Source organism: Poecilia reticulata, linkage group LG16 (assembly GCF_000633615.1).
Source record: "Poecilia reticulata strain Guanapo linkage group LG16, Guppy_female_1.0+MT, whole genome shotgun sequence".
Classification (NCBI taxonomy): domain Eukaryota; kingdom Metazoa; phylum Chordata; class Actinopteri; order Cyprinodontiformes; family Poeciliidae; genus Poecilia; species Poecilia reticulata.
Genome location: NC_024346.1, coordinates 23,782,723 through 23,808,309, shown reverse-complemented (window position 1 = coordinate 23,808,309; position 25,587 = coordinate 23,782,723). Strand labels below are relative to the sequence as shown.

Sequence of the window (25,587 nt, the reverse complement as noted above, 5' to 3'; positions counted from 1 at the left end):
GGATGTCCACGTCAAATCTCAGCTCAAATTAGCTGCCGGGGTCCGAGCGTCAAAGAACTGTTATTCATTCCTGTCATTAAATCTTTTAATTGTTCTCTTTTGTCCGTCTGAGTCTCTCCAGATTGAACTAGATTTTGGTTATCAGACAAAATCCCAGAAACTGAAAATCTCTCTGAATAATATTAAATTAAAAAAATAGAGTATGGCACATCTAGAAACATGATTGTTCTCCTATGAGATAGTTTTTTATTACTCTGAGAAGCTGTCAAAGACACCCATGGTGCATCTGGAGGAGCTGCAGAGATTAACAGATAATATGTTGAACCTGGCCTTCATGGAAGACTGACCAGAAAATAAACATTGTTGAAAGAGAAGAAGTGCTGTTTGTGGTGTGCTACAACCCATTCAATGGACAAAACAAACTTATAAAGAAATGTGCTCTTATCAGAAAGAAACCAATTTAAACAACTTTTTCTTTTGCCTTATGGAAAATGCAAAACCTACGGACAAGGACAGTGATCAGATTTGATGGGACGATTGACTCACAAACATCAGACAGTCCTGGACGTAGACCAGTTGCAGTCTGGGCAGAGGTTCACCTGCCAGCTGGATAATGATCCTGAACATGCAGCCAGATTTAAGATGGAATTATTTAGATCCAATCATAATCAAATATTAAAGAACACCCCAGTAAAATTTCATACTAACATCCAACGGAGAAATGACTATTCACTGACTGAGGTTAAGAAATTTTCAAATAAAATTAGCTAAAAAAAAAATTCAGTATGTGAAGAAATGGTAGGGACACACCTGCCAATACGTGCAACATATGGTGCGTCTACTTACCCGGAGTTAGGGGGGCTTCACACAAATCTACGCCACACTTTTTAAATTATTTGGAGAAAATTATGGAAATCACGATTCCCCACCACTTGACTGACAAGCACTACTGACAAAACGCAGTGTGTGGTTGTAACGCAACAGATTCTGAAAAACATATCACAGGTGCGATCATGCTTTGTGCTCATGAATTTTGAAACATGCTGAGCTGCATAAATTCAAGAGATATAAATACTGGTTCAAGGTACTGTTTGTGTTTCCTGGAATGTGTTATCATAAATCAGACTGTGAACAAGAACGCCTCCGAATGAACCAATACCCTAAAGCCTTAAAAATTCACCCCGTGAAAATGTTTTGGGGTTTTTTTTTGTAATATTTCTGTCCCTGTTATAGAATTTGCGATTAATAAATCCATTTTTTTTCCCCCATGTGATGAAAATGACATGGATGTGCAGAATATTTGGTAATCTTATTTTATGACTAGTCATGCAGCTTCGAGACAGATATTTGCCACATGCAGCCTTCATTTCACTTTTCATCTTGACATGCTCAGAAGTGATTTATGCATGTTAGTTTCAACACAGATGGATGTTGCTCCTCTCCAAGGCTTCCTCTGAGAGTCAGAGGGTGGGGGGACCTTAAATTATCGCATCCAAGGCTGTGCTCAACATGAAAGAGGGAGCACACATGCGTATATGATATTGCTTTTTACACAGCAGCATGTACTGTATGTATGTGTGCGTGCGTGTGCGTGCATGTGTGTGTGTGCCAGCTCACATGGGGCTGGAATGTTAATAACCAGTCTGCAAATAGTGAACTCAGAAAGCATTAGAAGGGTAAAATAAATTTCAATTTAGCTGCTTAGCTTGGCATGTCACCTTCGGGTGTCACCGGTAAACACTGCTCTGACCCGGGTGCCTTCAAATTAGATATTGGCATCGTAGCAAAGTGTTACACAGTGGGAGCGCTGCTCTGGCTCAGTCCCACCCCCTGCTGCTATGAATCTGGCCAGAGCTCATCACCTCTAAAACAATGCATCAGCAGGGGGACTGCATCTCCACAGTCTCATTAGGCAGCAGATGATGGTTGGACAAAACAAATCTCCACGGTTTTTACCCATTTGTATTCATCTGGTATCCAGATGACTGTCTGTTTTTTTTTTTTTTTCATTTGTCCTCATTTATTTATTTAAAATCTTGTTACCGCATCCAAAAATAATTTTCTGACTCTATTGTTATTGTGCCGGTCAATAAAAGAGCTCAGAACAAAAGCAACAAACATTTATCTACATAACGGGACGTGAGGAGTATTGATTTATTCAGAGCTATCAGACGGAGGGGATGATAGGGGGAGATGCAAGAGCAAGACGACGAAGAACAGAAGAAGGGGTGGTGGAAAGCTTGTGTAGATTGAGAGATGGAGAGAGGACAAACTAACAAAGAAGGCAGTAGGCCACAGAGGTGACCATCACTCACCTCACACTCTTTGATCAGTGGGGCCGTGGATTACCGAAGGAGCCCGGATGGCTAACGTGCATCTCTCAAAGAATGCAAGTGCTCTTTACAAGCTTCAACTAAATCACTTGGTATTTCAGACCACAGCAGCTGAGAAACAACACCAGGGTCTGGGTGTACCTCCCAGAAAGGAACCAGCCAATTCATATCAGCAGGGCTGGACAATAGTGGTGGACTTTTATTGTTATTTTCACATAAAAGCAAATATTCAGACTTGACATTTACGGTTATTCAAATGATGCTTCTGGAGGATGAATGAAAGCATAAGGATCCTACCTGTACAGTAGCAAAAGCTCAGAGGGACTAAAAACGCATCAGAATTCAGGGGAGGATGTCTGAATTTCAGAAATAATATATAAACTTGAGTTGAGCCATCAGTTACATGATAATGATGACAGTGCAGCAAAAAAAAGCTAGCCCATCACAGAAAATGTTTTTTCACAAATCTTTTTACAAGATACACAAAAATATAAGACATAGCCTCATAAGTTACCCAATTTTTAAGTAAAGCCCACCTATGAATAATTTAAGCACAGCGTATACTGTTTTTCTATGTAAAGAGCCATGCTTGAGAAAGTTGTACACTGCATGTCTCCTTGAATGCCTTTGTGATTGTGAAACATGGTGGTTGCAGGATCATGCTGCAGGAGTGTCATTTTTCAAGAGGAACATGAAAGCTGGTTGATGGATGGAACTTATACAAGGTGATTGGTGACATTTTCTTGAGAAATGCCACCTTAGATGAGCCGCTCCATCCACAAACAGAATATAATGGGTAAACAAATAGATTTCATTCAAATAAATAAAAGAAAGTGACAATAATTGTGCTGACATTACTTTGATGGCACTCTTCATTTAACACATGTTAATAGCTAATGGCCTTATCCTAGTAAAAGTAAGAGCACCTGCCAACATCTTGTCACATGACTTTAGTATAGATGTACAGCTAGAGCTCAATAAATTAGGCAAACCTCAAAATTCAAATGTAAAAGTAATGAAAATAGAAATTTAATTTGTGAGAAAACTGGTACAGGTAACAAGAGGTTTTTATAATACAGAAAAGCCCCGTTCTGTGGCATGGGTGTGATCAGTCTGTGGCACTTCTGACGTGTTAAGGAAGCTCATGAACACTTAATTGCCTTGATCATGTACATTGAGTGTCTATCGTCTTCCTCTTAATAGCACTCCATTTATTTTCAGTGAGGTTTACGTTGTTCCTTATATCTTGGATAAGTTTGTGTGCCATTAGTCCTTGAAGCAACAACAGTCCACGCCTTGTTATAGTCGTCCTAAAACGTTTGAATATTCTCTCAAGGCCGCTGTGATTGCTGATGTTTGGGCCCCTTTTTCTCTCATTCCACTCAATGTTCCTTTATTAAGCATATGACCAGCACCTACTGAACAGCTTTTTTTGCGATTACATATTTGTGGCGTACCCACAAATATGTAGGAGTGTGTCAGTGGCTGTCTGATGGGCAGTCAAATCAGAAATCTTATACTTGATTACGTAAGCAATACACATACACTTTCTCTACTAAAACTCCTATCAGAAATAGATAACATATGTAATATATCGCTCTCTATTTAGTTAAACAATAATAAATATTTTTAGTTTGGATCAGAACTGTTGACATAATTAAACTTTTTCTAATTTATAATATTTTACAATTTTTTATCCTCTTGAGCCGTACCTGTACGTGTTTGAAAGTGAAAGAGTGGTGGAAGCCCCGCCCGCCTCGGATGTGACGGCACCCAATGGGAAGGCACCGTGCGCCATGGAGGAACGTCATCTAATGGGCACTGGTGGTCACAGTAGTGGGACGGCCCAGCCGTGCTGAGCTGCTTGGCTCGTCTCGTTCGCCGCACTCCTCCTGTTTGTGAGTGTATGAGCCACCACTTGAGCACTTTACATGACTGGAAAAATTAAGATAGATGCTAATTTACCGACTTCGAGGTAGAAAACACGTTTCCCATCCGAGGAAAGAGGTTGTTTTTATTGCGGAAGGAGACGGATTTGGTTTTGCTGCCTTTTCTTCCAGCCAGCGGTAGAGATCTCTGAAGCCGAGGGCTTAGCTAACAAGCTAACTGGAACTGTTTTCACAGACAAGCTAGTATAGTTAGCTTGCTAACAAGCTAGCGAACGTCGGCTTTAGAAATGTATTGTCTCGGTTTGTCTGCTGTAATGTTGGAACCGGCTATAGAGGCATTATATGAACAAACTGGCGTAATATCTCCTATGATATTTTGAATGTTTTAAAGCCCCTCTACTAGTTTGGCTTATAATCTCCAGTGAAACCTTAAGACTGGAGTACAGACAATAGTTAACTGTCTGGGCAACAAGTCTAGCTCACTCTGCTGCTTTAACTCAATTATGTACTCGTATTTCATATTGTCAGTTAATATCCGGATAAGATAGAAACTATAGTTCGTGGCAAAATAACCCTTGTGGCTCAGCAAAGGTGGCGTTACACAAAGAAAAGTAGAGTGCGACTTAGGATGTCCAGATTTGAGTCTATCCGGTAGTTTGGGAAAAGCTGTTGTCATTTTATCAGCAGCATTACGACCGACGAGGAAGACGAGGTGGATGGACATTAAAAATCGCCCACATGCGTTGGATCAGCTCCCGGACTTGTGAAAGGCAACTGAAGCAGGAGGAGGGAGACGAAAGCTTGCAGCCTGGGGGAAGATGGCGGAGCGCTCCCACAGGAGGTGGTGAGACCCAAACTTCGCAACTTGTCGGATTCACAGACGCGCACCTTATTTCCGATCGCCGGACACATGCAGGCCAAAAAACGATACTTAATCCTGTTCTCCGCTGGCGCCTGTGTCATTCTGCTGTTGTGTTTCGGGGGGATACAAGTCCCGCTGTCCGGACGGGGTCCCAGCCGGCGTGATGACGGCAGCCTCGCCGGTTATCACCCCGGGGCGCGGTGGCGGCGCCTCCAGGGTTACCTGCAGTCTTTCAGCACCTTTGAGAAGGATCGGAGCGATGACCTCAGCGAACACATATCTCCTAGGCAAAAGAGGGATACCAACTCATTTCTGTACACTGGAAAACGATGCAGAATGGAGTCCTGCTTTGACTTCTCTCTGTGTGAGAGGAACGGGTTTAAGGTTTACGTGTATCCGCAGCAGAAAGGAGAAAAGATCTCGGAGAGCTATCAAAACATTCTGACCTCCATCGAGGGCTCCAGGTTTTACACGCCAGACCCAGCACAGGCCTGCCTGTTTGTCCTGAGCTTGGACACTCTGGATCGGGACCAGCTTTCACCTCAGTACGTGCACAACCTGAAGGCGAAAATCCAAAGCCTTCCTCTCTGGAACGAGGGCAAAAACCACATAATCTTCAATTTATATTCCGGCACCTGGCCAGATTACACAGAAGATCTCGGCTTTGACATTGGCTTTGCCATGCTGGCCAAAGCCAGCATAAGTACAGAAAACTTCAGGCCTCAATTTGATGTTTCTATCCCCCTTTTTTCGAAGGAGCACCCCAGGACAGGTGGAGAGAGGGGCTATTTGAGACATAACACGATCCCCCCTTACAGGAAGTACGTGCTTGTTTTTAAGGGGAAGAGGTACCTGACTGGAATAGGGTCAGACACAAGGAATGCTTTATACCATGTGCATAACTCGCAGGACGTGGTCCTTCTCACCACCTGTAAGCATGGGAAGGACTGGCAGAAGCACAAGGATGCACGCTGCGATAAGGACAACGCAGAGTACGACAAGTGAGTCCTTCTCTTCAGATAATTTTTATTTACCCCCTCTTACAGTTTCATTTGGTGCTTTTGGAAAAACTTGCACTAAAATAGTCAGTTTGCTGATCGTGAAGGTTTGACTAGGGGGCGGACAATATGGACTTAAAATTTTATCGCGATACTTTGTGGTAGTATTGCGATAACAATAAAGAATGTGATTTAAAAAAAACATTTATTACTCGGGTTTTTTTAGTTAACTGTATAGCTGTGACTGCACGGCATTCAGCACCATAAACACAAATATTGTTGAAAAACATTCCTATTTGAAATGGTCTTTCATCAAGTCATCACTTATTTAAAGAAAGTATGATTTAGTAGGATTTAATGTGCCCATAATTATTTTTCTGTATTATTTAGATTGCTTAAGACTGTCTTTTAGTTTGTTATAAAAAAAAAAACAGACAGGAAAATCCTAAAGATACTGTCACGCCACAAGGGTTTGTTGTTTATTCAGTTCCCCAATATTTGCTCACATCATTTACTCATACATGGAGTAAATGAATGAGTGGAGGCCTGTGAGGCACTGATGAGAAAATTAATGTCAGCCAGAGGCACTGCAGTATTACAGTCATTCAGTCAATATGTCGATCTGTTGACTCAGCCATTGAAGACTCTGCTTCTGTGTTCTCCGTATCCTGACATCCCCATTATCTTTGTCATTTCCTGTACAAATATTCTATTGTTATTTTATTGAGTTTATATTAATTTGTTACTTGTCTGTTCTGGTGATGCACAAGTGACTACTTTAAATTTCCTTTTTTTTTAGACCAATATAATCCTGTGAGCAAGCAGGATTGTTGTCTTTATTAAGAGAATACTCTATAAAACAGAAGTGCAGCGCTGGAATAATTTCCTGGTGTCAGCCAGGTCATTTTCTGAGCTCAAATCTGATGAACAAACTCTGTGATCCAGCTTTGGACAGTGGGATTGAGTTTTTGTCGGCCAGGCCTGTGCCATGTTTTTACTGGTGGTGTTTGATTGTAGATCTTTGGACTGGATTAGTGGTGACAAAGCTCTGGTGCCAGTGAGGGGAAGCCACTCTGGCTTCTGTTTGCTCAATCATTTCCCAGACAAGCCCAATTGCATTAGCTAGGAATGCACTGGCTCTGACCAGTGTCCTGATTGACCCCAACATATCTTTTGACTTTATGCTGTATTTTTATTTTTTGTTTGATAAGTGCCCTTTAATTGCAGTGTTTAGACATGAAATGGGTAGAGACAGAAGGGAAGAGCAGCAAATAAGAGGAGTGGAAATCGAACTTCCATCTTCCTTAAAAAAAAAATCACTTTGTTTCCACCCATGTGCTAATAAAACATAAAATATCTGATCTGTGTATCACTGAATGAGGACATATTGCTCACTACTGAGTGACCAGAGAGGGATTACATGTAGAAATATCATCTATAACTCAGATGACAATTCATTTCATTAAGAAGCATTGGGGAGCAATTAAGATATGAATTCCTAATGTGTGACAATCCAGCTTAATTGCATTGCTTAGGCAGAGTAAGTGCTTCTTACTCAATGTGCCTTCTTTAAACCCGACTAGTGGTTTTACTTTGATTCCCAATGCGATGTTAATTTTTGAAACGTACCAAATCGTTTATATCGTTTTGTGTCATGCCTTTTTCTGCCAGTGCTACAGCTTTAAAATAACAAAATTCACACAGACTCTGGTTGCCAGAGCATGCTTGATGTCTAAAGTTTGAAGTGTATGAATGGCATTTTGACAAACACTTCAGCAGTGTCCTGAAGTGTCTCCTCAAAACACTCTGTTTTGACAGTATCATGTATCCATGTTTTCTGAAAGGCCGCTCTGCAGATGCGGCTACTGGACATTGCCAAGCTTTGTGTTTATATCTACTTACATCCTTTAGACCTTTGATACCAATGTTGGAACCGTTGGTCCTCTTGTTGGGTGACCTCTACCCCAGATTGTCCAGAGCACATGACGTACGGCGTCATTGATTAACAGTGACTTGAACAAACCGCAGTTTTGCATCTAGCTTTACAGGAAATGGCCGATGCAAACATATGGATCTGAAGTTGAAGTCTTTTGGCAGACAGGGACTCTTATTCACGTCATAGCTAGAGCTGCAGCTGTTGCCTGTTTTTATTAGTGGAACCTGCTTTCTTTTTTTTTTCTCTCGACTTTCAGCTTAAACCTACAAAGACCTCTGTCTCACCTTTTCTGCATCACACACATCCCAGCCTACCAACTCTCTCCAGGGAATTTTCTTTGTAGTGTTTGTTGTGCGTGACTGCAACAATGAGGTCGACGATACTTCATTATGTTTTTGACATAATCACGCATGACACCGTTATTTTGAGTTGGAATATAGAAGGCCACCTACTTATGATTGTTTTCTAAAAACATGCCAACATTGTTAAAACTGATCGTAATCTCCACTCCACTTGTTGGGTGTTGGGAACAACACCCAACAAGTGTTGGGTGTAAATGAGAATCCGCTGATGGATTCTCGTTTACTGTATTTCCATCTTACATTATTAATAATTTAGGGTTTGACATCTGCCTGTTGCTTCAATGACAAATACCAATTTGGAGTTTTTGTATTTGATATTGTGATGTTATGCTAAACTTATGTATGACACACTTTTCTCTAAATTAGTCATTAAACATTTGGCACTCTTTTTTTCTTCAAATTTTCATGATGTTTTGCGACTGCACCTTTGAGTCTATGCAATAAAAGATTTTACCTTAAGTCATTCAGTGCATCATTTCAACTTGACATGTTTCCATTTCCAATTTTCTATAAACATAAATAGTTCAGTGTAATCCTACATTTGAACAGATTTAGATTGACGTTCCTGTGTTCTGGTCTTACTTTAAGCAGAGATTAGATGTAGAACAACCTAAATCTGTGCCGTATTTCTTTCCCACCATTTTATTCATTTGTTTTTTTTCTGTCAAGGTTTTGGTTGTAACAGAGTTGCTGCGGCTTGTTATACGGCCCTCTGGGCTCGACAGTGCAGTCTGGCATCTAACTGGGTGGAAGTAATTGTTTCTGTGCCTGGCAGTGGTCTTTTGTGCAACTAATCCCTCTTATCCTCTCACAGTGCCAAAAAAAAGGAAGTTATGATAGAGTCAATGTAAGCCCTCACAACAATTACCATGTCAAATTCATGTCAGTTTTCAATCGAGACTTCGATGCGCCATAGATTAACTGGTTGTTGCTACATGAAGATACCACACTGTGCTCCCCACTCTGGGAATCATTATATTCTTTGCTATTCATTGAAATTAAGTTACCAGCAGTTAAAGTACAAAGTTCAGTCTCCTAAATATAATTTGTGCAAACCTATTAAGACCTCGATCCACTTGTTTACGTCTCTGCCAGCATCTCTTGCGAAATCAACAGTTGGTCAACAGTTTCCTTCCCTCATCTCCGTGTACTTGTTTGTATATTTGTACTCCGCCTCTGTGCACAAGCCAGTAACACTGCTGGGAGAGAAGAGGAGAGAGATTGCTGGGAGATCCAGCAGGAGGCAGATCAGATGCAATTTTAACCTCAGACTGAAAGCCCTCTCACAGCTTGTTTCCAATTAGGAGGCACTACCAAGTGCAAGAGCATGAATGGGATAAAGTGAAAGATTGGGCTGAGAGGAGTTGGCGGGGAGCTAAGTCTCAGAAGACTGAGACGCAAGTGGAAGTTGGGGAGGAAAATGGAAGCACAAAGGAAACGAGGCCTCTCAGAAGTGACGAGATGGATTGAAAATAAAAGGCAGAAAAGAGGAAAAACACATGGCCATTTATTCTGCCATACGAGGTGAGTGCAGTAGCTGGCAGGCTGCTGACGTTAGTCTGCTAGGTGTATTTATAGCCTTGGAGGATTTTTAATCCTCAGTATTGGCCAAAGCCCCTGGCAGAGGGCTGCTAGCCAACCTGATGCGAGCTTTACAAGCTTGGGGAAAATGATAATCCATGGGGGGGGAATAGCTGATCTAAGTTCCTGCACATACACTATATCTGCTTTCCCCCCAATTAATCTTATCTATATTTCCAACACATTGGATCAGCATTTATTTTTATTTATTTTCATTTTTTAAAAGGGATTGTAGTGTACTTGGTAATTTTGTCATAATTTTTCAGTGACTTTCCTCCTTCAAAACTGATCTGTATGGCTGTCAAAAGTCAAAGGATAGTCTTTAAACAAATTTGAGACCCATCCATTAATTTGTTCGTCTCTTCAGCCAGTAAGATCATCTTCTACGTGCCTGTTTTTTTCAGTGTAACCTATGCAGTCTTTTGTCAGATTAGATGCAAATTAACCCTTCACTCAACAGTCATTAATTACTACTTTAGCTTGGCCCTTCCAGCTACTGTCCTATATATCTTTGCTATGCTTCCAATAACCCCACCAGCTGCCTCTTCTACATAGAGAAAAAATGATACACCGTGCAGAGAAGACGCCTGGTAAACCACTCTACACAGACCAGACATTTGTTTTTTTTAATAAACCTATATTGGTGCGCTGCCCAGCCTCTGCAGAGGTTTAAACTACTGATTTAAATTTAAACTACTGATCATTCCCATGGGAATGATCAGTAGTTTAAATTCTTGTAGTTATGTCTATTTATGAGGTAAATATTGAAGTGGTATGACTTTAAGCGTTGCCGTGATGGTAAAATTGTTTTCAATTATTATGCTAGTGAAAAAAAGTGCAGTTTTTTTTATGATTAGCCATCAAATTCAGTGCCTCAGGGACTTCACTGCAGACAAGAGCAAAGGACAGTGCAAAAACGGAGGAAATATTTCAAACAAGAAGTGCCAAGGGTTCATTTTTTTGGTCATGTTTTGAACTTCGCAACCCACTAATAAAAGCTACTAAAGCTTCCTATTGGCTCTTATGTTTTTAAATTTATTTGCTTTAAAACTGGATGTATGCAGATTTTGCGATGGTCTGGTTTGTCTCTTTAAACTGTTGCTGGCTTGTCGGATTTCTTGGATTAAAGGTATTAGTAGGTGAGGGGCTGCTTGTTACTCAGCAAGTCGGCCAACGTGGTTTACTGGGGGGGCTGTCTGTAATTTGCTTGTGACATAATTTATTAGGGTTGTTGTCTAATTTTTTAACTTTGTTAATCTCTTGTACAGGGAGTGTTATCTTTTTTTTTTTCCAAAGGTGAAACTTTATAGTTAAAAGCTGAGATGATGTAAAACTGCTTTTATCTCTGTACTTTTCATGACAAGAAGATATAAGACTGTCAAATTCAAAGACGGTAGCCATGCCAAGATTGTTTGAAAATAAGCAGGTGTGGGAACGAAGGAGTAATTTGGTAAAGACAGGTTTCCTAAAACCGGTGCACAAGGTACTGTGGTCTGCCTCAGTTTCACGATGATGTGAGTGAAGGAATTAGCTGATGTGTCTAGAATGAAATTGGCCAACATCCCAAAGTAAAATGCCTTTAGTGGCATTAACGAAGGACTCAAAATGATGGATTTATTAATATTTCATAGCTTTCTCCACCTTCATCATCAGAAGTGCTGCAAGTGGAGCCTTTAAGGTCAAAGATGTAGTTTAATGGCGCTGACTCATCAGCGAATCGTTGAAGTTGGGCTTAGCTGGCCGTGTACGACGAAGTGTGTTGTGAGCGCGACATGCAGAACCAAGGGCTGGCTCGAAGGCAAAGCTTGTAGGATTGTAATCCCTCAGTTGCCATGGTAGAGGAGATGGAACAGAGATAAAACTTGGTGCTACGAAAATTGATGTCAACGGAGATAGCTACTATCTCTATTGATTGTCAAAAGTAGTTGGAAAACACATCATTATTCTGCCTTGGAAACTGTACCAAGCAGTCGGAGAAATAAGCAGCCACTCTCTGTTAGTAGCTCTTGGCTGAGTTGTGGTTTTTAAATCCTCGGATAAAACCAGCATGCAAATATATCCACACACAGATTTGGTATCTTTTGCTGTCCTCCTTGTGCAGCACTTTGTCAGATAAGGGCTTTAACCAACACGGTGTGGGGAAGGTAATCTCTAGCATAAATGATAACCTTGAGTATATCATGGTCTGATGTCTTCCTTTGTCTTTCACTGATGCAGTTTTCACCTAAATTCATGTTTAGCTTTATCTTGAGGGGGGAAAAAAGCGCACACCTATCACTGAATGGTGTTAGTTGCTGTGACTCACAGTTTGATGGCGATTCAGGCTGCTCGCATGAGCATGCAGCAGTCGTGATAATAGATTTCATTATCGATTGATAAAATCTAGCGCCAGGTCAGTGTGTGAGGTAATATAAAGGTATTCGGCTACTCTATGGAGTAATGCTGTACTGTGTACGATCTTCAAATCTTGTTTTTGTCTGGCCCGTTGAGTTAATGGTGGATATGCTGGGCTAGGCATGTACTTCTGCATTGGATCACATTAATAAACCTGCTACATATCTGAAAGTGGAGATCATGTTTAGTAGATGCTTTTTTATGACTATTTGTAGGAATGTAAGGTTGTAATAGTAACACTAACAAGAGTCCCATGAGTTTATTAATGTCTTGCTTTGGAAGCATCTTTTGGCTTCAAACCTCAATATTCAGCATTTATGTTGGTGCAGTAAACAGCCCACATCTGACTGGCTACCAAGGAATATTGTGCCTCAATTGTTATCCATTAACAATAATGCATAGAAACAGACATAGAAACACATTTTGACTGGCAGGTTAAGAGTTGGTCGGATGTTTTATGTAACTGTAGCAATGATTTAAGAGGTTAAAATAAACAATTTCTTTAAAATTTTGAGTCGGTGTCTACTAAACAGTCATTTTGAGAGGCTTTTGTTGTGCTTTGTGTGTGAAGACCTAAACAATAGTGAATAAACATTTTCAGAATTTAGAGAATGTCTTCAATAATCAAAGCTATTCCTGAGAAAACGACTTGTTTTTTTTTACATTTTCATAAAGTAAAACTGAGTGTAAAAACTGGTCTGTTGGGTACATTCTTAATCATTAAAACATATGACTATTAAAAGTCTTGCTGATTAAGCAAGACGTATTTCAATATACGGACAATAAAATCACTGACTCTCATTCTGATGTCTTCCTTGTACGATTGTCTTCAGCCTTTTGATTAATAATTTAAAAAGTTTCTGAAGTGGCTGAAACAGCAAATTTTTTTTTTAACTTTCCCAAAACGGTGTTAATATTAAAGAGTTTTTATAACACACCCAACACGTCCTCCCTTCTCCCTCCTTATCTTCTATATTGAAGAGCGTTGCCAACATATTATCAAAGTGCCACCGATTTCTGCTAGCTCCTGCAATTTGTTCACATTGTATGGGAAAACGGCAGCATTTTTCACTTTATCATCATTGTGCTGCCTCCACCCTGTAATCTCGCTTTCTGCCACTGAAGCAGTTGGGCTTCCCTCTCTGTGGTCTCGTAATTGCGCAGTAATAATCTTTTCTCTCTTGAGAGTTACAAGACTGTGTTTACACTTCATTTTTGGCAGCTTGACTTGGCAAGACGCTAATTTACACTTTCTGCAGCAAAATGAAGCTCCTCTTCGGATTACTTTTGCTGCCTTGCCAGAGCATTAGAGGCGTCGCAGTTATCTATAGGTTCGATGGGCTTCTCAAAATGTTCTTTTGTATCCATGATAAAATAAAAAGTATTTATGCACACGTTTATGAGTGGTGTTTTTTTATGTCTAGAAAATGAGGTGTACACCTTGGGAATAGAAGTACAACTTCCCTGAAAGTTTAGACTAATTTTCTTTTCTAAATATTGACAGATGAAAGCTGAAATCATTTAAGCTAAATAGCTTTATGTTCTATGTCTGAGTCACATAAAAGCAGCTCTTTTGTTTTTTCATGGTACAATTCTCCTATGCTGTTTTTAAGTTGGCATGCTACGAAGCTAAAGTGATGTGTGTGTTGAGCAGCGGAGTGCAGGCCAGCTAATCTAGACAGCTAAATAAACGACTAATATCAGCAGTTTTCATGTCCCTCACCAAAACTATTATGGAAATCTGCACTCTTTCATTGAGGGGATAAAAAAAAAACTTCCCTAGAACCAGTCACATTTGTGAACGTACAAATATAAAATTAATGCCATTCCGTGTTGCATATTTTCCAACAAATAATCATAAAATGTTACAAAGGAAAGTTAATCCAGAGAAATCCCATCCCCTGCAGCTCGGCATTAGCTTTATTCATGTCCCTACAATGAGTATTGGATCAGACGCAGCCCACAGGTTTGATGCTGCGTTGATAGCAGACTCGGCCGATAAGGCTCCATCATCTGATCTAAGATGGGTCCGTCTCCCTGACCCTCCTTTTTGTCTTGGTTGCTGTTTTTATTAGAGGAGGAAGACCGTCTCTGCGGAGGCTGACTGGAATGAGATTTTCTGATCAATGAACAAAAGAAAAACTAATTGGAAGCTGTCCACACATCAATATGTTACTGTTTATTGTTGGAAATGCATTTCACTTTGTTTTTTCTTTCTCCCCGTCTCCGCTAATAAATTTTCAAATGTTTTACATGAATCTATGTTATTTCTTCTGTTTTCCTGTTATGTTGTTGATATTCTTGTTGCCTTTATGCTACGTAATTTTTTGTTCATTTTTTCTTTGCATCCCACCTCCTCCTTTTGTCTCGTCTCTTCTATTATACATGCAGGACATTCCTTTTTCTGTGTGGCTTCCCTCTGTCATTGAATCTAAATTTTTCATTACGGACCGCTGCAGCCGTTTATCTGTCGCTCCATCCATCCATCCACCCTCCGAGCTCTAAGGAACGTGACCTGGACAAATACGTTTCTGCACTCGTAAATAACCTCTGAACTTTGCCCTTTAAGTTCCATTCAGACATAAACTTGGTAGATATTTATAAAGACCTCACATTCAGGATTTTTCCCCCGTTAAATGTCGCCATTCCCAAATTCATATGTTAAGTTTAAACTTTTTATATAACGTACTTTAACAATTGTGTAAAAGTGATTGACTAGTTGTACAATATCTTTGTGGGCTGTTTGAGGGCTTTGTAGGGGGAAAGGACTTTTCTTTTTTCTGGTTTTTAGAGGGAGCTTAAAATGGATGGAGATTTGAAAGCAAAGAATAAAGTAGAGAGATAAAAGACTCAAAAGAATGATATGCCAGTGAATTAACCTGAGGTCGGGTAATATGGTTCTGATGTAGACCCTGTCTGTGTGTTAATAAATGTTTTATTAAGCTCTCTTTGAACTCATTAACCACGGGGAGATGAGTAAGTCCAAGGTACCTTGAGGAAATGAGTAAAGGTTTTTTTTTTTTTTTTACTACAGCTATTTTGGTACTACCCTCCTCTTCTGATTTGACTCTGGGTAATGCTGTTTAAACCTCTTAACAGTGATTGGAAAAGTTTAAGAATATCAGAATTCGAACATCCAAACGGAGCTATTTTCCAAACACTACACTTTATAGATGTATATTTGGGTTGAACTGGTCCTTAAAACTGGAAAAGCATTGAAACTAACTGTTGCCTGGATCTCCAGACAAAAAAAAATGTAATGTACAAGAGTTATGGTTTTTAAGATTGAACAAAAAGTATTACTGACATAGTTATACCTAACAAAAACTTGAGAAGCCAGTTGCAGCATTTTTGTTTCATGATTTATGGAACCAAAAGATAAGATTACAGTTTCAAGGTTAACATTTTCTACTTGAAATGCCCTGAATGTCTTTAAAACTATAGAAAAATTGTAATTTGCGTCTGGAAAAGTATGTTTACCAATGGAAAAATGAGTCGGAACCTTTCGTAGGTTCATCAACATGATTCACTGTTTTCTTTAACTTGTAGCTGTTCTGCCATACAATTCGAATAATGAAGTCATTTTATAAAATGCCAGAGAAAAAAAAAATTCCATAGCTGCAGGTGAAACAGCCATGATTAAGTACACCATTAAGACAAAATAGTAGAGTGAACCTCATTACGATGGCCTTATTCATTAATCTGTATGCCACCTTCAGGCTACTGACTATTTTAAGCATCATAGCAGCCACAGTCATTCTTACCGTTAAAGATTATATGCTCCTATGTCTAAAACAAGAAGCTTTCAGCTGGATTGCATTGCCAGACCTAGTCTCCCAGTGTAATTTGAATCCTGACAACAACTGAGCCTCCTATAGGAGGAATCCAGGACTCTGCAAGCCCTATAAAACTGGCTCGTGTATCACGTTTCCACATTTTTCAGGAATCGCTGCCCACAGTTACCTGATGCTCTTTCTGCTTTGGAAAGACTGGACCAAACCAGAACGGAGACCTTTCTATTTGCTAGCACTAGCTCTCGAAAATAGTCTTGTGGTGATTTGTAAATTAAAGAAGTGCTCAAATTCATTTGAAAAGGAAGCACAAGTTTTACCTCGGAGTTTGTTGGATTTGATTTCTGGCTCCAACAGCTACATCAATGGGGATTCTTGAATAATTTAAATTGCTCTGATGCAGGCTTGGACTGAAATAAAGCTCTTTCCGTGTGTTTGAGTTCTGACATTCTCACCAGAGATGCCTCCCGGCTTTTCTTAACTTGGATCCAGTGTACATTTCTCAGCTGCTGTTTTCCCCTTCCTTCCCTTCCTAATCTAATGACGCTCACTTTCACTTGGTGGCTTTCAGTCTGAAATTCCTCTGGCTTAAGCTCGTGTTCCTGGCAACAGCCTATCAATGTAGCATAACTGTGACAGTAAAGAGGGAGCATAAAATTAAATGTGAAGTCACTCTGAAATAATAGGGGGAAGGAGAGAGGGGAAGCTGGTTTTAGAGCTGCTGAATTTTCCTACTGGGAACTAAATTTGTCTTGGAAAGCGAGTCTTTGTTTACGATTTATGAGAGTTGTCATTTTAAATAAACGCACCATACTTCATTTGTACATTCTGTACAACATCAAGCAATGGGGATGTTGAACTTAACGTCTGGTAAGATACAAAAAAATAACTAAATCGTACCTGTAGCTAATACACATCTGACAAGTGGAATGAAAGTAATTTTGCAAAAAAAAAAAAAAAAAGCTGGGTTCTTGTAAGATTTGTAGGATCAGAGCTGTGGATACATGGCTGTTGCAAAAATGATTCTCATTTGTTCTTGATTACATTTATGTATGTAGCAGATTGAGTGGCTATTAAGTGCATTGAAATGATCAGGACTTGCCTGGGATGTACAAATAGATTTGAGGAGCATAAATCGCCAACACATTTTAACTGTATTTCTTATGTTAGTATTTCTGAAACTCATCCCAGGCCGGGAGATTATTATTACCAGCATTGTTGTGGTTAATATTATGCTCTTTCCAACCTATTTTTATTTCTATAAGTAAAAATGTCACCATGGATAAAAGTTTGTGATATCTGTTGCTTCTTTGTTGCAACTTTGCGTTGTCAAGTCTGATTTCTCTCTTAGAGGGAGGATATAGAAATCTATAAGAGCGGCATTGAAAATATTTATGGTCGTCTTGTTGTGAGCGGTCAAATATTTATATTGGAGGCAGAAACATCATGCTGTTTTGTGAGAAAGCTGTTGGTGTAAAGCATTTTTTTACTATGGTTGTGGAACAGATGGCACATATTTCAGTGTTTGAGATGCCTCAAGACATGCTTTAAGATTAAGGCAAAAGTAAAGTAATAGACAAACTTTCTTACTGCAGAGTGAAGCAGTAATTTCACCATTTGATTCAGGAGCATTTGGCCAGGATGAGTCGACGGGAAGTAAAAAACCGGTTGCTTTTGCATCATACATCACAATTCTTTGATGTTATTTTAAACACCATACTGAAACGGTTATCTTTTTTTTTCTTCCTTCATTGATGGCATCCACACTGAAGAGTGTTTTAAAAAAACGTGAATCTTATTGCAGTCACAGCAGTGCATTTGTTAAGCATGTTTAATGATTAAAAATTTTTCAGATCTTACAGTTTGTGACTACTTGGTCTTTAATCTGAGATAATGAAAAATACAGTTTATTTGTGCAAAGACAAACTTGTGATTGAATCATTTCAGGTTATTTTCTCATTATCTTTAAAGGTATTAAAAGGTATTCCAGCATTGGCTTCACTTTTAACACCAAAACTTCGTCCATCTCAACCCTGGAGCTCATTAGAAGTGGCATTGCCTCTTTGGTTAACGCTTCCCTCTCAGTTTTTGGGGTGTGTGTGTGTGTGTGTGTGTGTGTGTGTGTGCGCTGTCCTTTGCAGAGATCATAGAAGACCAACACTGTTCCTCTGAGTCTCCTCCAACGGACAAAGCGAGCCACGCTTTTTCACACCATCCATCCTTGTTGCTAGGATACTGCTTGGTGTTTTTTTTTTTTTTTTTTTTTCTTCTTGACCCGGCTCATTTTGTTGTTCCTTTCTCTTTGAATCTTGATGCTTTTTCTGTATGGAAAGCCATTTGCTTCTGTTGATGAATGACTAGCCTAATATAAGTTCCTCAGTGTATTAAATGTGAAGATTTGCTCATTTTCTGCCAATAGAACTTTATTCTTTATTTCACAGAGAGCGAGCTACAAGATTGAGACGTGTTCCAGCATTGGACCGTTTAATTATTGACCCATCCTGCTGTAATTAAAACGCAGCACTAGCTGAATGTACACATCTGTTCTTTTGTAGTTGTAGAAAATTGATTGTCTTGTCTCTCTTTAGAAACTTGGTTAATTTTTATTTCTTTCTTTAGAAATTAGATTGCTTATATGAGCGCTGCATGTTATTTATCACTCCTTTGTAAATTTTAGCATCTCAGTCATAAAAACGACACCTCAAATATGGCAGTTAAAGTCTTTACAAGATGTCTAGTACATCATTGACTTGCATTATATGCATGCATGGCACTTAAAATATTATGCCCTACCAAATATTGCATCTAAGCAGTCCTTGATGATTGCTGTGTATCACGCGTCAATATTACAGTGATGCGTTTCAGTGCTTGAACAAGAGTGTATTGCTGACAGCAGTGCTCTTTTAACACAAAACCTTGATTAAATTTATATTTCTGCAAACCCAAGTCGTTGATTTTATTTGCAGCCAGTGCGTGAAAAGAACTCTGAAAACCTAACAATCATCGCTTTGATTATCTGTTAAACAACCAGAACTCTATAGTTTGCTTTTTTACCCGGTTCCCCCCACCCCCTCATTAAATTGTCACTTACTGCACAAAGGAAGCAGCCATATAAAAGCACTTCAGTTTCCCAGCCAGTCAGCAGCTGCTGGATGGTCAAAGAAAGTCCACAGTGTGGTCACTCTGATTGGACAGTCGGTCTGGGTTTAAACCTCAGTGGGGTTTAAAGCACCACACTCCGTCACGCTGAATGAAGCACCGCAGACCGACCAGCAGCAGCTCTGCTGTTGCAAGAGTTCAAGGCTTGTGCCTCAAAACACTTAAAATATTCACCAATAATGTATTCTTTCTTCAGATTATAATGCATTCACAATATGCCACAAAGTAGTTTGTTTATTATAGTTTATAAATTAATGTAATGTAACATGGCACTATTCCAGTACTGTTCCACCTATAAAAATGATTGTAGCAAAACAAATGTCCTGAAATGAAAGTTGCACAAATGCATAAGCTGATTATACAGAGTTTGTGATTACAGTATGATGATTAGCTCCTGCACTTGCTAGCGACCATCTGGATGCTGCCGTGCCGAAAATATGGGACGAGGCAGGGTTTGCCTCATACGATGCAGTGTTAATTGCCGACATCCGACATGACTGCAAGGCGCGTGGTGTACAAAAACATCCTCACTGACATCTGTTATTTTTTTTGTGTGTGACATAAGCGCAGCAGTGAGTGGGGAAAATAGAGCCGAAGGTACTGGATGTGGCTCCAGTGGAAGATGGGTTCTGAACATATGCCTTTAATATCTCCACTGACATCCAGTGGCATACTGTATGAGGGCTCTTCCCCACAGGCTGCCATCTGGAAGAAAAGGGAAGAATGGAGGGGGAACATCTGGTCCTGTCCAAGTTTGCATTGACAAACTCTTGAGTTTTACCGCAAATCTGGGCCAGAAATGGATCTAAATCTGTGTTAGTTTAGTTTGGATGGTTAGTTTAGTTTGGGTATTGCAGAGATTGTTCAGGTATACTAATCACCAACTGACATGTTTTTACTTTGAGTCGATGTTTTTTGTTTTCCTGAACTTTGCGATTAAGGAATTTAACAAATTGTTCACATGACTGAAATAAAAATAAACATGTATTAAACTTACTGCAGAAAATAGGAGAGAGAAACATTAATCCTGCGGGCAGCAGTGAAGCAATTATATCATGCATCCATCCCTGTTCAGTTCAGTCCTCATGCTGCTTCTGAGGTTTGCAACCCTTTTAATGTTTTCAGTTGAGTTGATAAAACCTTTTTTTTATTTTCCTTCTCGTCTCACATATGTTAGACCACACCGAAAGCGGTGCACACGGTCTTCCAGTGCAACATCTCCGCTACACAAACTGCTTTAACTTTACATGTTTTTTTTCTCTCTGTTTCCAACAATATCCCCTGCTGATTCTGTTCTTTTGAAAGTTGGAACTGTAATCTGGAGCTTTTGCAGAAATGTCTCCATACTGTGTGTTGAATCCTGTTTCCCTGGTGGTTCTCTAGGGCAGAGATTCAGTAGTGCTGTCTCTAACAATAGTTGATCATTTGATTCTTTGGCTCTTAGACCTTTTGTTGAAAAATTATCAAGCTTAATTATGTGTCTCAACAGATGCAGAATGAGAGAAATAAAAACTTTATAAGTGGGACACCACAGAGCTCAGCATCAGTTCAGAAACTAAAGATTTGAACTGGGGTTTCACCGATATGGAAATGCAGGCTGATAAAATATAAAAATTCCAGTTGTGGCCGATATTTATCTTTTTTGTTATTTTCCTTACCCTTTCAACTTTAAGAAAACAACCACAGCATCATTGTCGCATAACCAACCTCCTTCCCGTCCAGAAACGTAAACCGCAATAACACTTTCTCAATTTTACAGACATGACTAATACAGACTTGTTTAAAAAAAAAAAAGACCACCATCAGCTGATACGATATTGATACCAATATATTGTGCAACCATAAATTAAACCAATAAATCCTCCTCGAAATTGATTTCTTGCCCATAGCGATCCGCTGCTGTACAAAGCTTGGACCGCTGTGTAGCTGGAAAAACATGAGACACCTTGATATGGAACCCGGCAATCAATCTGGGTCTGGGTCGGCTAGATTACTGCAAAAATGATCAGAATAAATAAAAAAACAGCCTCATCATGTTTTTTTTTAATTTTCCTTCAAAGAGTATTGCGATGAATTTCTGAAAATGCTAACTTTTTCTCTTTCAATACTGAGTGATTTTTAAACTATCCAGCAACGATATCTGAATTAAAAAATTGTTTGCACAATCTATACTTTTTAACATAAATGTCCAGATGGTGACGCTGACTGGAGTGGAGTCACATCAGCTCTGAAGACGTTCTGATAGAAAAAGCGTCCTTAAAATGTTCGACTTGCTGGAAAAATGTCAGAATCACTATACACACCACATTAGCCGTGATAAACATCCAACAGTTTTGCTGTTTAATGTCTACTTTCTCTTCAGTGTTTCAATGGCATAATTAATGCTGCTTCTTCGTAAACCGATCAAGCCTTAAAACATGAAAGAAGTTGCGACTATCTGAGATGCGCCAGGAGCAAAAAGCATGACATTTTCACAGTGCATTAGGGCTTGGAGTTTGCATAAACAAACATCAGGTAAGAGAGGCTCGGAAAAATGGCTCGAGGAGTCTGCAGTGTGTCTCTAGCTACTTGCTCCTTACTTTTACATTCGTTACGTCTTGCAAATGTGACTGCGGCTTCACTTCACAGCACACATTTGCATGTGTGGCTGTTTGGGGGGGGGGAGGCGGCAAAATAAGACCCGTAAAAATTACACTTTCAAATGTTCGGTCCTATTTAATGAACCCCAACCTAAAACCCAACAAGGCAGAACAGAAAAAGAACACCTTTCCTCTCGCCTGCATACATACATTATACATTATCGAGGGGGAAGGAATTCCAAGCAGCTTTCCTAATCAGAGCCGGTGTTGACTGAGGGCTGAATTGGAGAAGGAAAAGCATGCAGGTTTTAGATGGGCGGGTGAGAGGGCAACCATGGAGAACAATCAACATCTGAGATTGGATTTGTGCTAAAAGTACGGATGCTTTCTAGGAATTCCATGCTCAGTCAATGTTCTGGAACTCTGCCATGTTTTTTTGTTTTGTTTTGTTTTTGTTTGTCTTGTGAGTCTATAATTGGTCTTTCTCCATTTTTGCGCAGGTATGACTACAGAGAGATGCTGTACAACTCCACGTTTTGTCTGGTTCCTCGGGGTCGAAGACTGGGCTCCTTTCGTTTCTTAGAGGCTTTGCAGGTGAGTGATACTTAAACACATCTTGCAATGTGAGCATCTCAGACATATTTTCACTTTTTTTCTTGTTTCTAAAATTGCCACCATTTCAATATAATGGCTTAGCAGTTTTTGAACGTTTTCTAAAATAAAATAATAAACTGAATAGTAACAGTTCGTCCCAATAAGCATTTCATAAATTAATCGGAAAATGAATTCAAATGAACTCGGATCATTTCCATTCCGATTAATATTTTTTGTTTAGAGACCTCAAACTTCATCTTACTTATAGTCTCTGTTTTGTGTAATTTTTAGTTCTGTTTTTTGTTTGTTTTTGGTTATGTTTTAGTTGGGATATTTAGAATATGTTCCAGTGTTAAGGGTTCTTTACAAAATTAAAGTCTACTGATCTTTTAGAGGTTTAACTTATTATACCGTTAGCCGTCTTGAATATAGTCAAAACAATGTTATTCTTTATCGCAATAATTACGACGACAATTTATCCGCCAGCAAAATTTTCTATCATGACAGACCTATTCCCAGTCAAACAGTTAGAATGCATATCAAATTAATATTTGCTCTGCATAGTGGTAGGAATTTTAAGTCGGTTTACTCTTTTACTCAACGCTAATACAAAATGCAAATATGAGTTGTGTAATTAGTTTGTCAGCAGCAGAGATTTAAGCATCGTTCTCTCAGAAAGATGGATGTCTGGCACTGGAATCACTTCTTAACAGCTGAATTTGTGTATGTTTAATTTCCTCCCATGACGCACCAAAGACAACTCATAGATGTTCCAGGTTTTGCTGAATGATAATTTTTCTTTTTTTTTTTTTTCTTTTTTTATTGTCATTGTGACATGTCTGCCCTTGCTTTCAGAGAAAGCCAAAAACCAGTGTAGCTTAAGCTGAATAGAAAAGCACCGAGTCGGCCCCACAGGTCTTCTCCCACACTGTCAGTCATTTTGTTATTGTGCTTCCAGTTTTTTTTTGTGCTTTTTTTTCTTTAGCTGCCTCCGACTGTGTGTCCTCGCCCTGTCATTATGTCTCTCATGTCGGAGTCTTCTTTTCACTTCTGGCTCTTCACCCACCTACTCTTTCTCTGACTCTTTATTAATACGTTTCTTCAACATGTGGAAAAGAAAATATTCTCCAGAGGAATACAACAATAAAAATATAAGATGAGACAAGGAACTCTGCTGATTTTTGTTTTTTCTTTGATAAGGGAGCGTTCCCAGACCATCAATATCACGTCGCTCTACACTGCAGCTGTGTGTTTGCATTCTTCCAAATATTAAAGCATCCCTGTCACCCTCAAAAGTATTGAAGGATATTACACCATCTTCTCTAACCCCCCCAAAAGGCTTCTTTTCACCTGCAGCTGTATGCTCATACAGCTGCCCTTGTTAGTAGAACTAACGTCACATCTTGAGAAAAATGGCATCTCTGATCCAAAACTTCCACGCCCCAAATATTCTTCTTAAATTGTATTTTCACAATATGACTAATAGGGTTGAGATGATCAGAAAATGTGTTTTATAGGGCATTATGATGTTTAATGTATGTTTTACTGAGGCTGATGTCGACAAAACAAGACCGTCTTGGTGTGTAAAATGAACATTTCAACCTCTCAGAATTAAAGCTTCTCAATTATTTTCACTTATGTAACTATTTAGGATGGAAGAAAAAAATGTTTTATACTGGCAGGTTTTTCATTGTGGTTCCAAAATCAGGTCGGTGTGAGTCATATTGTTGCTAGAGATTCTTGATTTTACACCACGAGCACAGTACAACCTAATGTGGAAATCCACTTAATAGGCAGTTTCACTTCAGTGAGTTTAATCTTATTTGCCATTCTCTGCATTTCTCTGTGGGAGAAGAACAGGGGTTCTTCTGTTATCAAGTAGAAACAGAAAGCAAGCTGCTAAAGTTCTCTTCAAAGAGTATTTCTCTGCAAATGTAGCTTCATTAGGCTCTTTAATTCCTCTAAAACCCATATTCACAGACTATAGGGATAATCCATATTTCTTTTAAAAGGCAAAAAAATGAAACTCACTGTTTGAAAGAAAACTACAGGTGTTTCTATTATCAAAACTAGTAATTTTTTTTTTTTTTTGCGTATGGAAGAAAAGCCTCCTAATGGTAAATGAATAAATTATGTCAAGCTTATTCTTATACCGCCTATTCATAACAAACATCTGTCAAAGCCCTTTACAAGGTAAATTAATTCAAATCAGGTCAATTTATTCCAGTACAATCCAACACAACCATACAGTCCACATCAACTAACTTGTACTACAGCAAATCAAAATTCATTTGATCATTTAATAATAACCAATTAAATGTTACAGTACCTATAAAAAAATAGCATTTACTCTCTTGGATGTTTTACCCTTATTTAATAAAATCTTAAAGGCCATCCCTCAGACAGACAGGTTTCCTTTTAATTCATCCCCTAAATATTATTTTATGAAAAAATGAAAACATACTTTAATGTCAAAGTGAAAGCTGATTTCTGCAAAATAACTTTTTTTTCTGCATAAAATTAGTGATCGCAAAAATAATCACCCCTTTCAAGTCAATATTTAGAAGATTTACTTTTAACTTTTGCATTTCTACAAAAAAAATTTCTTGCAAAACTCAAAAGGGCAATTCACAGCTGATTTTTGTCATTTTGTAGAATTCACTTTTAAACTCAATAAGTGATGAATGCTTAAAATTGCAGATGGTTGTCATCACGGTTTTTTCCCATAAATGGCTAGAACCTGATAATAATTACACTTGTTACTATTGAAACAGTGAAACTGCAAATTTATACCTGTAAAACCCAGATGGAAATAGAAATCCTTCAGTCCGTTTGATAAAATACAAACTTGATTTTAACATATACTGAGAGCTGCTGGCTGTAAATTCAGCTCAAATCGAATTTCAAATGGTTCCTGCAGTTTAATGCTTCCATTGCAGGATGCAGAGTGCCTTTTTTAACACCGGACTTATAGATTATGTATATCACACTCAAAGCAGAAAATTGAATTGTTTTTTTTCCTCCTTCATACACCTTGAGCAGGCTGTGCTAATATGAATATACTTCTGCATATGAGGCAATATGTGTGGACTACATATATATAATATAT

At 38.9% G+C, this 25,587-nt stretch overlaps 1 protein-coding gene across 1 annotated transcript in view; it reads left to right on the top strand.

Annotated features, from left to right (window-relative positions):
• Positions 1-4,154: 4,154 nt before the first annotated feature.
• Positions 4,155-25,587, top strand: part of LOC103478346 (exostosin-1b-like) — a 34,304-nt gene continuing 12,871 nt past the window's right edge. Inside the window, exons 1-2 of the mRNA XM_008432110.2 lie at positions 4,155-6,085; positions 22,385-22,478. Of these exons, the coding sequence (XP_008430332.1) occupies positions 5,133-6,085; positions 22,385-22,478 (1,047 nt within the window). The 5' untranslated portion in view covers positions 4,155-5,132. The remainder of the gene's footprint in view (positions 6,086-22,384; positions 22,479-25,587) is intronic.